The following is a 15,283-nucleotide window of genomic DNA, read 5'->3' as shown; positions in this document are numbered from 1 at the left end:
ACTGGAACCAGCCTGCTGTAGGTGCCAAGGCTGAACAAAACCACCAAACAGCACCAAAACCAGAGTGTGGGTACTTTGTGGGCAATTATTTATAGAGAAATGGCTCCTCTGTCACCTGTGGGGACAAACCTTTGCATGTCCAAGTACAGAAGTGAGGAAAGTTTGTGCAGAAATTTGGTTTTGTTAAACCTGAGGGTTACAAAAAAAAAAAAAACAAACTTAAAACTTCAGGTTGGCTTCTCACAAAACAATGAAAACACCTTTTTTGGTGCTTTTTTCCCCTCCATACTCATTTGTGACTATTGATTTCTCCTTGCCCTTTGTTCCTCTGGCTCCTGGCCAGCTCCACTCTCAGAGCATTGCCCCCAAGGCTCAGGCCTTGCAGGCAGGACACAGCTCTGAGTGCAGCCCCCTGATCCCTGTAGTCCAGGAAAGCCCTGTGCTGTGCTCCCTGCCACTTCAGGGCAACAGGAGCCACCTGCAGCTCCCTCAGGGCACTTTTCAGCTGGCTCACTCTCAGGCTGCCAGGCAAGTTCCCCACATACACAGCGGTGATTGGGTCAGATCCCTCGGATTTGGGATTTCCAGGATTGCTTTCCACATGGGGTTCTCGCACTGGAGCTGAGCCTGGAGCAGCCCGTGGCTGGGGATTTGCAGGCATCACCTTCTTGTCTGAAATTGCTGCTCTGTTGGTGTCTGCCAGGGCTGGATGTTCATCTTGGAGGGTGACATCCTTGCCAGCCTGCTTCTCCCTGCATCGGAGAGTCTTTAGGATGGGGATTTTTCCCAGCATCTCAGAGCTGACCTAAAAAGGAGGAAGATGAATGTAATTATTGTAAAAGGATTTTTTTTGCCTTCCAGAAAAAGATTATGAACATCAGGGCTTGTTTGTGCCATAAAAAGAGAGAAACCTTATTATCCTCCTGCCACTCAAGAGTGCCAGAGCATTCCAAATGTTCCTAATTGCTGCTCTGATTGGGAAGGCTCCCTAAATACACACTGCAGGACAAAAATAAACATTAGTGACTCTTGAAGTGAGCAGCACAACGTGGATCCAGCAGGCAAATCCCAACCAAAGTCAGGACTATGCCAATTTGACATTCATTTATCTGAGTGCTTTCAGAGCTGCATTCTCCTTGTTCTCCCTCTGTGTTTGCTTTGACTGAGGGCCTGTGCTCCTGCCCTGGCAGAATCCTACAGAATCCCTGCCCTGGCAGAATCCTACACAATCCCTGTCCTGGCAGAATCCTACACAATCCCTGCCCTGACAGAATCCTAAACAATCCTTGTCCTGACAGAATCCTACACAATTCCCTGCCATGACAGAATCCTACACAATCCCTGGCCTGGCAGAATCCTACAGAATCCCTGCCCTGGCAGAATCCTACACAATCCCTGTCCTGGCAGAATCCTACACAATCCCTGCCCTGACAGAATCCTAAACAATCCTTGTCCTGACAGAATCCTACACAATTCCCTGCCATGACAGAATCCTACACAATCCCTGTTCTGGCAAAATCCTACACAATCCCTGGCCTGGCAGAATCTTACACAATCCCTGTCCTGGCAGAATCCCTGTCCTGGCAGAATCCTACACAATCCCTGTCCTGGCAGAGTCCTACACAATACTTGTCCTGGCAGAATCCTACACAATCCTTGCCGTTACAGAATCCTACACAATCCCTGGCCTGGCAGAACCCTACACAATCCCTGGCCTGGCAGAATCCATCCCAATTCCATCAGACACTTCCACTCTGCAGAGCTCTTTTCCCCCAGCACAGGATATCCCGTGGGCTGGGTCACACAATGGTGGAAGCTGCAGCAGGAGCGTGCCTTGGAGCAGGGTTCCTATGGATGTGGCCCCAGCTGGAGGCACGTCCCCTGCTTGGGGCACATCCCCTGTGTGCCACCCGACCTCCCACACCACCCACAGCTCCTCAGATCCCACATGGACGTGCTGGGCTGGAGCAGGGCAGAGAAGCACTCGGACCCTGCGCTTCACACTGTGAGCCCGTTATTCCTTCCATCCATCCACCCGTGCCCTGACCCAAAGAGCTTTTCTGGAAGGGCTCTTCCTCTCAACAGCTGAACCCCATCCATGAGAGGCATGAGATGCCCCAGGCTGCACTCAGACACTGGCAGGAAATGCAGTGGTTCCCCAGCTAATGTGGTCGAGCTCTTGGCTTGCACACTGAGCTTGGAAGGAGGAGGAATTCCTGCTTGGCTGCTGGACAAGTCCAACATCCATCAACACCAGATCCAATGCTGAAATGTAGGGAGCAAAAGAGAGCCTGGGGAAGCAATGCCTGAGCTAGCAAGAGACCCAGGCTAGTAGCCCAGCATGTGAGAGGGCCCTGAGCAGGCTGGACTGGAGCAGCAGCAGCACAGCCCAGGCAGCACAGCCTGCAGAGCTCCCACCTCAGACCTCACCCAGCCCAGAGCCTCTGAATTCCTGCTCCTACAGTTACAGGCACAGCCAGCCTGCATCTGCACAACATCAAGCTCAGCTCCCCGGGGACAGGAGCCCAGCTCTGAAGTGACTCGAGGAAAAGCCAAGGCAGGCTGGGGGCAATGTCAGGATGAGGTGACAGGAAAGTCACTCAACAGAATTCTTTGAATCTTCTGAAGAGCAAACAAGCAGGTTTTATTTCAGGCTGGGACTAAATAAAACCATGAATTCCATAAAGCCTGGGCTAGTTCTGCTAACACAACATCAAACAGCAAGGACTTGCTCTGGAGCCTTGCTCTAGGAGCCTCCACACTCAGAAAGGTGCAGAGCATTTCCACATTTTACAGAGTTATTACTCTGTGGATTCTGGGGCTGATTTGTTTTTCTCAGCCAAGAATTCCAAGTGCTGTGTTTGACAGCAAACTCCCCTCCCTGAGTGATACAACATCAAACCAAGGGTGAAGGATCTCACTTTGTTTGTACTGGCCAACAATTAAGAACCTTTGTTGTCCTCTGTCAGATTTCCATGTGAAATGTAAGCTCTATGCTAATTAAACCAATCAGGAAAAACATTTTTCTCTTCTCATGCAACCCATCACTCCTGGTCCCAAAGCACAGCCCGAGAACAGCTCCTTTCATCCTGACATTAAACTCAGTTGCCAAGGCATGGGTTGGGTGTTTGGTTAGAAAAGGAAATGCTACCAAGGACAAACCCTCAGGGCTTTGGAGATTGGGGCAATCAGAGATGGGCACTGAGAGGATAAAGCCTGGAATTCCCAGGCTTTCAAGGACAATCCAAGGGCAGGATTTAGATAATCCAGGGGACAGCACAATCTCTAAGGGACTTCCACCCGGCATCTCCTCTCACTAAGCAGATTTTGGCATCAGCCCGCAGCTCTTGGAGCTACTGTTTCAGGCTCCTGGCAACCTCAGAAGATGCAGTGGCAACAGCATTTATGTTTCAGGGGGAATTTCTGCACAGAAAGGGGGATTAGACATTGGAATTACTGCCCAGGGAGGTGGTGGAGTCCTCATCCCTGGAGGTTTATGGAGGGACAGGATATGGGACTCAGATCTCTGGTCTGGGATCAGTCACAGTTGGACTTACTAAGGTTGGAAAAACCTCCAAAATCATTGATTCTGGGATTTTTGTAAGGGCTGTGAACTGTTTTCTTTAAAGCTCTGGTCAAACACCACCATGAAGTGATCCTGTCATTGCCTCAAAATCCAGCCCTGTGCAGACACAACAGCAACAAACCTGCTCCAAAGCAACAAAGGCAGCTGATTTAAGACTTTTTTTTTTTTTTTTTTTTTTTGTACTAGCAATGATTTATAATAAACATTAGGCAAGTCCTGACTCTGTCAGCTGACACCTTCCTGACATAAGAGGCGCAGAGGATTTACCTTAAGGGCTTTTTTTCTCTGGGTTCTAGGAGAACATTTCAGCTGGGCCAAACCTTCTAAACCCTTCCCTGTTTTCTCCCACTGTTATGCCACTGAAAGGCAGAAGCTCGATTTGGGGTTTCAATTCAACAAACAAATCCACTGGGGTTTTGGGGGTGAGAACTAAAAGGGCAAAGGGGGCAGTGGGTGGCAGGGGAGAGGAAAAAGCTTGTTCTGCTCTGTTGCAAAAGAGCAAACAAAAGAACCCTGTGATAGCACAATGTGTTGCTAATTACAATCATGCAAAAAGTTCCTTTTGTCCTGTGAGCTGGGGAGGATTGCAAGGATTTATTTCCATGTGGAGAGAGGCCAAAGATATTCCTCCTCTCTTTCAAACAAGCTGCACGCTTCTGGGTGCTGAGCTGGCTGGTCAGTCCTCCCCAGCCTTGCTTATCCCTATTCCTGTCCTTACTGCTTTAGGCTAAACCAGAATTTAGGGACATTCCAGCCCAAATCTGCTTGATCCATCTATGTGAACATGGGCAAACCCAGCACTGGAAGCTTCCCCCATCCCTTCAAAGCCAAGGCCAAACCATTTACTGATGGATTTAGCTTTGCTAGTGAAACCAAAGCTGAAGAAGTTCCCTATCATCCCCTGAGCACCAATTCCCAGACCAATTCCACACTTCAGCCCTCTGGGGTTGGCCAACAGAAATGCTCATGGGTCTGTGCCATAAACTCTGAAGTGATCTGGGTTAAAAATAACTCCACCAAAGGCAATTAATCATTTAATAATCCCTGCCATGGCTGGGAGAGCCTTGGGGAAAGAGGACAGCAGGCTGGATAAATTCTTCTGGCACACAATTACTGGGAAAGGAGCTGAGGAGGGAAATGTGGCCCCTTTCTGACAGAAACCTGAGGAAAAAGTCCTGGATGCTGAGTGGCAACACAAATCTCCCAGCGCTTAACCCAGAGCATCCATGGCTATGACACCTGGTTTTACCCCAAAACGTGGTGGCAGAGGGAGTCCTGCAGCATCCCTGCTGGACACCAGAGCTCTCCTCACCCTCTGCTCCCACACAACTCTGATCAGAGCCACTTCCATTATGGAGAAGGAAGGATGTGTTTGTCCTGGGTCAGAGTGAGAAACGCTGACCCCTGAGCCGGCCCAGGCCAGGGCAAACAGCACTGAGATCTCCCTGGAGCACTGCAGGCCTGGAGTGAGGTGGGATGGGGTGGAATGTTTTTGGAGGCTGTCCTTATCCTGGTATTTCATTCTGTTTCCCACAGCTCCTCATCTCACTGACTCAGGAACACCTGGATCTTGTGAGCCCCCACCTGGAATCCCGTGCTCAGCTCTGTCCCCAGCAGCAGAAAAACATGGAATGTTGGATCGAGTCCAGAGGAAGCCGTGAAGTTGGTAGGAGGACTGGGACACCTCCCCTGTGGGGACAGGCTGAGAAAGCTGGAGCTGCTCAGCCTGGAGACATCCCAGCACCTTCCAGGGTCTGAAGGGGCTATGACAGCACAAGGGGAATGGCCTTAAAATGGAAAAAAGGAAAAATTAGTTTAGATATGGAGAAGGAATTGCTCCCTGTGAGGGTGGGGAGGCCCTGGCACAGGTGCCCAGAGAAGCTGTGGCTGCCACATCCCTTGGGGACATTTGGAAGTGTCCAAGGCCAGGCTGGGGAGCACCCTGGGACAGTGGAAAGTGTGCAGGGGCTTGGAATAAGATTCTCTTTCAAATCCCTTCCAACCCAACCCTTTCCATGATTTTAAGATGGAGACTGATGCAGCTGCCCTGGCAGGCTGCAAACAGCACCGAACACCTCCAGGGCTGCAGATCCAGCAGCCCTTCCAAACAGGTGGGCAAAAGCGTTTGCAAGGTTCATCTCTGCCCATCCTCAGAGGGCTCTGACCCCAGATTGTTCAAAACCTCCTTGGGACAGACCCAACTTTTGGTGCTGTGTCCTCTTTTCGTGCTGTGTCCTCGTTTCCAGGAGCTCTGAGCAAACAGGGATTTGTGGCACAGACAAGGCCAGGACAGCAAGGCCAGCACAGCCGAACATTTTATCATTCATTTGCACAAAATGTCCAAATATGTGCACACAACCCAAGGGCACATTTCTGGGAGCTGGCAGCCTGCTGGTGTCCCTCAGGAGAAACTTCTGCAGCCCACACTGGGAATCCATCAGCACATTCTGGGGACTCTGCAGCGAGGCTCAGCTTTGCAAAGGTGCCGAGATGTGTGACCACGTGTGGAAGCATTCCCCGCTCCCACCATCCCAAAAACCACACCAAAACAAAGCCCTGCCTACACCGACTGCAGTTTCCTTCTGCTGAAGGATTTGCCAGCTTGGATGGGTGCATTTTTTGAGCATTCCTTTCCAGATGTTCTATCACACACCCAAAGCTTTTTGTTGTCAGAGGGTTTCCATCTCTGCCACTGGGATTCCCCTCCAGCTCATTTCATTTCATTTCATTTCATTTCATTTCATTTCATTTCATTTCAGGAAAATTCTTTTCCTACTGCTATAAAATCCTCAGCAAAAGAATTATTTCAAAACCAGAAGGAAATGCTTACTAAAATATAGTGATTTTTCCACCAACTACTCTCCTTTCCCTCCTCATGAACCCAAATATTTTAATTTGTCTGCACAGTTTCAATTTAAAATAAGCACAGCACAAATAACTTGATAATTGGGACAAATATAATAGCCAGTGTCCCAGATAAAGATCACAGTTACCCATAGAAAATATTAAATGAGAAAGCAAGTAGCTTCATGAATTTAGAGTTCCCAGAAACAATGGGTTGGATTTTCAAGACAGATGAAGCCAAATAATTCTCCACTGGCATCCAAATAAAGTTTTCCAGAGTGCTCAGCTCTCAGCAGCTCTTGCTGCCCTCCAGTAACTCAAATTGATGTCCCAAAACTCTGACCTCAGAGGCACAAAAGTCCCCCAGCACTGGGGATTTTGAAGTGTTTCTGGAGTGCCTGATAATGATTCTTTGCTCTTGGTGATATTGTGGCTCTGGCGCTTCCTTGGAAGTCTTTAAACAGCTCAGAACACACAAGAGCACTCCAGGAAAATGCAGCATGGAAATGCAGCCATGGATTTGTTTGCTGGGTGAGCACCTCCTTCCCTCCGGAGCTGAGATTGCTGGCAGCACATCCTCACAACAACCCTTAGCTGTAATCCCATGTTTGCAAACACCTGGATTTCAGACTCCTAACACCGTCCTGGCCTGATCCAGCCCTGCTCCCCAAGGATCAGCTTTTTTTTACAATGTATTTTCCACCTCACAGGTCTTCCCAATGGAGTTAAGCTACTCTGTGCTGACAAAAGCCCGTGTTTAGGAGTGGATGATTTATTTACTCACTGCCTCTTGGTTCATTTGGTTTTGCTCTGAGGAACAGGAATGCACCAGCAAAGCCAGGATTTGAAAGAGAAAAGGATGGAGAGAAAATGATGGAGAGGTAGCCAGGAAAATCCAAAGGACAAACACTGAAATAGCCCCTATCAAATCCTGCCTTTATCACACCCTGTGATTAACCAGACCTCCCACCTCCAAACCCCTCTGAGCAAGAGCTGAACCCCCAGGTACCACCACAAAATAAATGTCACTCATTTCCCTGGGCAATAATGGTAATTTCTGCTTCATGTAGACACCACACTTTGTTCTGGTCCCAAAAAGACACTAAAGTGATGATTATCCCTGGTCTTCTCTAATACTCCTATTTAATCCACACAGCTCCAAACAAAAGGTGTTAAATCAACACTCAAATATTCAAATGAAGGGTCAATCTGTGCTCCATTCTCAGTGAAAGCTGCATAAAATTCAGTTTCTGCTAAAGGCACAAAAAAAAAGAAATTAAAAAAGTGTCAGCAAGGCCACTTACTGAGAAGTCTGACACCAAGGCAGACAAACTGATCAAAAATATGTTGGCAAGATGGATGGAGCACAAGGGGTAGGCCTTCAACACAATTACATTCAATAATATCCTAAAAAAAAATTACAATTCAAAAATAATTCAATGGAAAAAATGCACTAGGACAGACAGAGCTGTTATTTATTTATTTATAACCTCAAATCCTCAACCACAGGCAGGGTAAAATGCTCTCCCACTTCTGGAATAAAAATAGTCCTGGCTAGAATCTGTTTGTTGTAGATACATTACCTAAAGAAATTTAACTCTTTCAGCTGGTTGGCAAATCTTAACAAATTTTGATTTCCTTCCCTGGGAGTATTCCCTTAAAATTCCTCAGTTTCTGCAAGATGTGGGTGCACAATTCCTCATTTCAGCCTTCCTGCTGTACTCCCTCATGCAGGATTGGGTCTGCTCCCTAACTGGGTGATTTCAGAAATGAAAATCCAATGACAAAGAAAAAGTTTTCCCAGCAGGAACCTCCAGCAAAACAATTCACTCAAGGCTTTCCTGAAACTATCGGGGAAGCTGAGGGAGCTTCTGACACTGGGCAGGGGGAAAAGGCTAAATCCATAACAGAACTACCAATAAACAAAGATTAATGTTTGAAGCCCCTGTTCTTCCACCTGAAAACGAGCTCCAGCCACAGATTTTTCCCTGGAAAGTGAATTCACTGCAGAAACAGGGATGTACCAGCAGCAGGCTGTGTTTTCCCTTCACTACCAGAGCAGCACAGACTATCCACCAGTTCCAGCCCCCCAGACTGCTCCAAGCCCATCCAGCCTGGCCTGGGACACTTCCAGGATGGGGCAGCACCTCCTGAAAATCCATGGATACAGCAACCTCGGATGCAGGGAAATAGATATGGGGAAATATCTCTCCCCAGCATTACCCCTTAAACCCCACTGCACACAGACGCCGCTGCTTTGTTTCACCTGACAAACACATCTGCTCTTCTACCAAATATTTCTAATTTAAAACATTGTTTCTATATAAAAATGGAGGGTTTATCCATTATTCATCCATTAATTGCTGCTGGTAGCTTACTGGTACCAATAACCAATGCAGGTTATTGGTACCAGTAAGCCACCAGCAGCAACTAAGATTTAACTTGAATGAAGACTGAACTTGCCTTGTGCAACCAGCAGCAAAGGTTCAAGATTTAACTTGAATGAAGATTGAACTTGCCTTGTGCCACCAGCAGCAAAGGTTCAAGATTTAACTTGAATGAAGATTGAACTTGCCTTGTGCCACCAGCAGCAAAGGTTCAAGATTTAACTTGGCTAAGACTGAACTTGCCTTGTGCCACCAGCAGCAAAGGTTTAAGATTTAACTTGGTTAAGACTGAACTTGCCTTGTGCCACATTATTCCCTGAGGTTTTGGTCGTTTGCAATTAGTCTGGATAGTCCTTGTTGGAGTGAGGATGTAATCCACAGTTAAATCATGATCACCCAGCAGCTCCTCTGCTATGTCAAGCACCTACAAGGCAGAGATTTGGTTAAGTAGCTAAAAACGAACTCCCTAAAGCTGTGCCCCATTCCTGATGTCTTGTCACATGAAAATCCATCAAAGACAATGGGAATGAAGATGCCAAACCAGCTTCATTCCATGTCTCCTCTCCAGACAGAGCAGGAAGTGTCCCAGAGCTCCCTCCCAGCTGCACAGGGCATGTTGGAACATCTCAACTCACCTGGCAGTCGTGCACGATGGTAACCACAGGTGTGTCCTCCTGCACTGCCCCCATGGACACCATCATTGCATATTCCATGTCTGCGTAACCTTCCCCTTTGCCAATTCTCCAGCCTAAAGCACAGAAAAGTGGGAAAAAAAAAACAAACAGCAGAGTGGAAAGTTGTTGTTAAATTGGTGTAATTAACCCAGCAGTCTGCAAGTTGCAACTCTGGAAAAAATCAGATCAGCATCTCTCACAGAGTGCAGCTTTCCTCGAAATGAAATAAAACACCAGTTTCAACGACTCCTAAAAGACTCCTGTCACAGACATATTTTATGAAAATCCTTTTGCCAGGATTTTCTTCTCCTGAGAAGCTGAGGAGCATCAAGAAAGAAATGTAAACAATAACTATCTGCTGCTGTGGAATGCAACAGGTGCTTCCTTAATTAGTCCATGTTAAGTGTTTCTACTTAATAACTAATTAAAGATGCAGCTAAGTCGAACTCTCTGGGAGTCACAAGACTTTGTTATTCATTCCTTTCTATTCCTGTCCAGCCTTCTGATGAATCCTTTCTCTCTATTCCTTTAGTATAACTTTAGTTTAGCATTTTTAATATAATATATATCATAATATAATAAATCAGCCTTCTGAAACATGAAGTCAAGATTCTCGTCTCTTCCCTCATCCTGGGACCCTGCAAAGACCACAGCTTCCAATTCAGAATAAACAAATTCAATGCAGTTAACCCAGCAGTTTATTTAGCAATTGTATTTAGAACCCTCTATTCATGTCCAACACAGGTTAGTGTGGGTAAAGAGGAGTCTGGGTCACATATAAAAACTCTGTTATTTTAGGCAAGGGATAAAGTCAGTGGAAAATTTTCCAGCACCAGCAGGTTTCCAAAATACTAGAAAATGCAAAATCTGATCCCCAAATAGGTCCTGAATCAGCAGGTCTAACACAAGTCCTGTCACACAGCCTGTGTGAGCAGAGCAGATCTCTGGCAGGGAGCTGCTCGGATTCCTTCAGAACACCAAGAATTGCTTGCCTCAAGGGTTTTCCTGAACATCTCTGAGGCCACTGCTGTGCGCCCACTGCATCCTGGGGCACCCCTGCTTCCTGCTGGATGGGGCACACACAGGGGCAGAAGCCAAGACCACAACTCAGCTCCGAGGAGAAATCTGTCTCTGCCGCGTGCTGTGCCCTTCCTGCCACTGGGCTGGCGCTTGGGACCTTGCTGCTGGAAGTTTTTCCTCACCTTTTTCAGAGACAGCCACTGACCCCACAACAACCAAGTCCACTCGTGCTTTCCCGTCCAGCCCCACAGGCACGCTGTAGTCTCTTACACCCTGCAGGAAAAAAACAGCATTTGAGGTTTGCAGAGGGCACAGTCTTCCAAGAGCTGGGGCAGAAATCCAGGATATTTCGATAAATCCCAGTAACTCCCCACGTTTCCAAGTGTCTCTTCCATGTTTAGCCAAGCTGTACATGTCTGGGAAGTTATCCCCTGGGGAATCCTAGAATAGATTCCCTACTACAGTGACAAGAATTTTGGCACACTGCAAGGAGAGCTGAGGGAGGTGGGCACTTTTAGAAGCAAGGTTTTTTATTTAGGATCAAAACCTGGTGTTTTGAAACACTTCTTTGGAAATCTGTTCCTAAAAATGAGGGCAAGTGACACTTCCTATTTACACTTCCCTACTCTACTAAAAGCTTCAGGAATACCAGAGCACTACAAATGCATCAATTAATTCTGAAATACAAATCACAAAGTTAATTTAGACACAGACAGCTACAGCACAAAGAAATCTGAAGTTACATAAAGTAATATATTTTTTGTCCTCCCCTCTCTCCTTGTTCAACCCCACCCACTCCTCCTCAATCTGTTCTCATCTTCACAAAAATTCTGTCCAGACTGCAGAAATTAAAAATCATGTTTACTTGGGTTTTTAAATATCAGCGTTTTAGAGCTATTAAAAATACATCTTGTGATTCAATCACTCCCAATATATGTGTACAGCGCACTGCAAATGCTCCTCACGCCAACTCAACTTGCTGCTAATTATAAATTAACAATATTAAAATCACAATAAAGAGCCACACATTTTCCGTGTGGAGCGGAAACCCCAAGAATTCAGTAATTTGTGGCTGACTATCAGCACTAATGCCCATCAGGCACTTCCCAGCAGTGTGGTAAGGATTGTTTGCACAGTGCTTTGTAAATATAAACTGCCAACAGCATTTTTTCATTAGTGGGCTGGGGGAAAAACCAGACGCATGGTGGTAAGAGCCCAGATGAGACAGCAGGCCAAGAGAAAGGTCTCTTGCAAAAGTGCTCTTCAGCCCCGAACAGCTTAATTAGTTAATAACTGCAATACAAAGGAAGTCGCTACTAATTACCAGCCTTTACAACCTCGGTTGTTTATGGGGTCGCTGCAGAACTTTATTGCCTTTAGCAGGAGATAAAGGAGGAAATAAAGCCCTGTAGGAATCCTCTCACGCTGTACGGGCTGGGTGTTCATGGCAAATGCAGATGGATACAAACGCTGCAGGGCTCTGGCCAAGCCCTCGGCTGTGCGGTGAGGATGGAACACGAGAGGGCAGCAAGAGACCGCGCTGCAAAGCCCAAGCTCCCCACGTGTCCGGGCTGCCGCATGCAAACGCATTTATATATAAATTCACGGCTCTTTGGGTGTTGGGTTCTATAAAAAACCTCGAGTGTCCCGGCTGGTAGCACCTAAGAGCACTGAACTATTCCCCAGAGGGTTCAGCAGCTCAAAACTGAGCAATGGCGGAGCATGAAGAAAGATCTAACTCACCTCAAGTCATGATTTTCCAAAAGACACTGAGAAATATAAATTCAAACCCCTTTCAACCCTGCTAAGACTGAATTTTCTCCTGGCTTTAATACAATCAATGTACACAAACTCAGAAATAACATCCTAACAGGGAGATATTTCAGTTTTTCCAACTTCCAGCTGGTCCATCCTAAGCCCACACCGTCCCAAGGTTAATCCAGCCCTCCCTGACCCCTCACTCCCACCTGGGATGTGGCACATCTTCTCAGCATCTCCTTGGTTGCACCTGGAGGAGGAACAATCCTGTTGAACAGCCCAGTCCTCAGACGTGGGGTGGGGACCAGCAAAGTCTTCCTTGCCTGGGGAGCCACATGAGAAGGTTCATTTAACCCTGAAGAAATATTTTTGTTGTCACACAGTAAAAACGACAGGGCCAAATATTGAATTTTTTATGTTGTAGATTGTGTGGTGCTTGTAAAATTAATTCCCTCCAATACGGGAAAATTCCATAAAAAGGTTTCTTGAAGAAATAAAAGGTAAAGACAGACGTTTGAAGATATTTCAGGACGTATCTTTAAAGACAATTCCTCCTTTAAGGCCATGTCTCTAAATAGCTTTATGAGGTAACAGATTCAATCTGACAAAGGGCAGGGTTAGATTGGATATTAGGGAGAAATTCCTCCCTGAGAGGGTGGGGAGAGAAGCTGTGGCTGCTTCTGGATCCCTGGAATGACCAAGGCCAGGCTGGACAGGGCTTGGAGCACATTGGGATGGTGGAAGGTGTCCCTGCCATGGCAGGAGGTTGGAACTGAATTATCCTTCAAATCCTTTTCAACCTAAACCATTCCATGACACCTATTGATCCGAGCTCCACAGATGAGCTGCACACAAACCCCTTGCAGATGCCAGGTGTGGCTGAGGTGTGTTGTATTTTCTCCTCGAGCCAGGTCTTGTGAGCTCTCAGAGGAGCCCATCACACCCGAGCTAGCCCAGCTACCCTGAACAGCATACAATCAGTGGGATGGCTCCTGAGGCAGTGTTGGAAACAGAAAATGTTTAATAAAAGGCAAAATAACAAAGCTCTTACAGAGAAAAATGAGCCAGGGGTAAGAGGCTCTTGCTCCTGGTAAAAACACCCCACAAAAGGGATTATTTCCTTTGTTCTCTTCCTTTTCTAGTGAATTACCTAGGCGGGACCTTTTGGCCTCTAACTGGGTATCCTGAGGTTTGAGGTGAAGTCCCCAAGCTCCCATGAGGTGCCTTCACCAAACTGAGGAGACAAACTTCTGGGCTTTTTAAGGAGACAAAGGATAGTTTGGTCACTCAGGGCACATCCCTGCAGAGTGCTGCCAGGCTCTGCTGTCCCCTGCCAGCCCCTCCTCAGGGCTGCCCAGCTGCCTTTACCTGCAGAGCCGCCAGCCGGGCACCTTCCAGAGGTTTGTCAGGATCCACCTTCACCTCCCGCGCTCTGCCGAACACGTCCAGCTCCCCGAGAGAGCAGCAGGCCTGGAGGGAGCCCTGGGGCAGGGAAGGAGCCGGGAGCAGGGGGTTTGCACTTACTTCCAGCGTTAGGAAGCGGGCGTTCCTCTGGGGAGCATCGGGGTTTATTTTTACTGTGCGGGCAGCCCGGAACTCCGGCAAGCCCCGAAGCCTGGCGGCAGCGTGGGAAGAGCCCTGGTGGCATGAAACAGCTCACAGCACGGGTGGGCAATGCAGAACCTGTCACCCTCTGCTGGTTTCTGCAGATTTTTAATTGAGGGGCTGCTAATTTTTTCTGTGAAATGCCCAACGCCAGCTTGGACAGGGCTCGAAGGGGGATAGTGAAGGTGTTCCTGCTTTGAGGGAGCTTTAAATTCCCTTCCAGCTCAAACCCTTCTGGGGCTCGGGAATTGACAAGCAGGTTTTGTTTGCTTCCCTTCCAGGGCTGCGAGGAGCTGCCCGGGGAACTGGGGGGCACTGGGGGGCACTGGAGGCCACAGGGGGTACTGGGGGGATACTGGTGGGGGGAACTCTGGGGCACTGGAGGGCACTGAGGGGAACTGGGGGGGAACTGGCAAGGAGCTGGGGGGGAACTGGGGGGAACTGGAAACCACAGGGGACAATGGGGGGGTACTGGAGGGGCACAGGGGACAATGGGGGGTACTGGGGGGGCACTGAGGCCACAGGGGACAATGGGGGGGTACCGGGGGGGAACTGGAGGGGCACAGGGGGGCACTGGGGGAGGAACTGGAGGACACTGGGGGGAACTGGAGGCCACAGGGGACAATGGGAGGTACCAAGGGGGCACTGGAGGGGCACAGGGGGGGCACTGGAGGCCAAGGGGACAATGGGGGGTACTGGAGGGGCACAGGGGGAAGAACTGGAGGCCACAGGGGACAATGGGGGGCACTGGGGGGACTGGAGGCCACATGGGACAATGGGGGGTACTGGAGGGGCACAGGGGGGTAACTGGAGGGCACTGAGGGGCATTGGAGGCCACAGGGGACAATGGGGAGCACTGGAGGGGCACTGGGGGCCGCTCCCGGCATTGCGGGGCAGGGAAGCAGCAGCAGCAGCAGGAGGCGGCCCAGCGCCGGCCGCCGCCGTACCTTGAAGTTGGGGATGCGGCCGCGCACGGGCCGCGGGAACTCGGCCAGGCCGGAGGCCTCCAGGTGCTCCCACACCTTCTCCCGGATGTCCTGCTTGGAGCGGCCCGCCGAGGGCAGCGCCATCGCCGTGACGTCACCGCCGCCCGCCCCCGCCCGCCGTGACGTCACCGCCATCCCCTCCCGCGTGCCCGCTCTCTCCGCCGCGCCGTGACGTCAGAGACGCCCCGCCCCTCGCTGGATCATCACCAATGACGTCACAAACACAACCGCCCACCAAAATAGTGACGTCACTGCACAAGGACCACGCCCTTCGCGGTGTAAAGGCGGAGCCTCCGCGCTGGCCACGCCCCCCCGGCGCGCGCGCGGCGGCTACGGCGGCGCTGAGGGCTCAGAAGGCCTCGAAGGCAAAGCGCGAGGGCAGGGCGCCGAGGGCCCGGTGTCCCGCCGGGGTTAAACAGCAAA

General features: G+C 49.1%; 1 protein-coding gene across 3 annotated transcripts; it reads right to left on the bottom strand.

Moving 5' to 3' along the window:
* Positions 1 to 288: 288 nt before the first annotated feature.
* On the bottom strand, positions 289 to 15,063 carry MTHFSD (methenyltetrahydrofolate synthetase domain containing). Of its 3 annotated transcripts, none has more exons than XM_038148433.1 (7): positions 14,822 to 15,063; positions 13,794 to 13,907; positions 12,479 to 12,592; positions 10,694 to 10,784; positions 9,453 to 9,565; positions 9,116 to 9,241; positions 289 to 805 (listed from the first exon to the last, which is right to left on the bottom strand). In XM_038148433.1, the coding sequence occupies exons 1-7, from the start codon at positions 14,993 to 14,995 to the stop codon at positions 290 to 292; spliced, it is 1,248 nt and encodes a 415-aa protein (XP_038004361.1). In that variant the 5' UTR covers positions 14,996 to 15,063; the 3' UTR covers position 289. The 3 variants fall into 3 exon arrangements, with proteins under 3 accessions (XP_038004361.1, XP_038004360.1, XP_038004362.1); XM_038148432.1 differs by lacking the exon at positions 13,794 to 13,907 and adding an exon at positions 13,638 to 13,751 and having other exon boundaries at positions 14,822 to 15,060; XM_038148434.1 differs by lacking the exon at positions 13,794 to 13,907 and having other exon boundaries at positions 14,822 to 15,061.
* Positions 15,064 to 15,283: the final 220 nt, after the last annotated feature.

The sequence above is a fragment of the Motacilla alba genome, chromosome 11, assembly GCF_015832195.1.
Source record: "Motacilla alba alba isolate MOTALB_02 chromosome 11, Motacilla_alba_V1.0_pri, whole genome shotgun sequence".
Classification (NCBI taxonomy): domain Eukaryota; kingdom Metazoa; phylum Chordata; class Aves; order Passeriformes; family Motacillidae; genus Motacilla; species Motacilla alba.
Note: the sequence above shows the minus strand (reverse complement) of the source record. Positions and strands in the feature narration are given on the sequence as shown.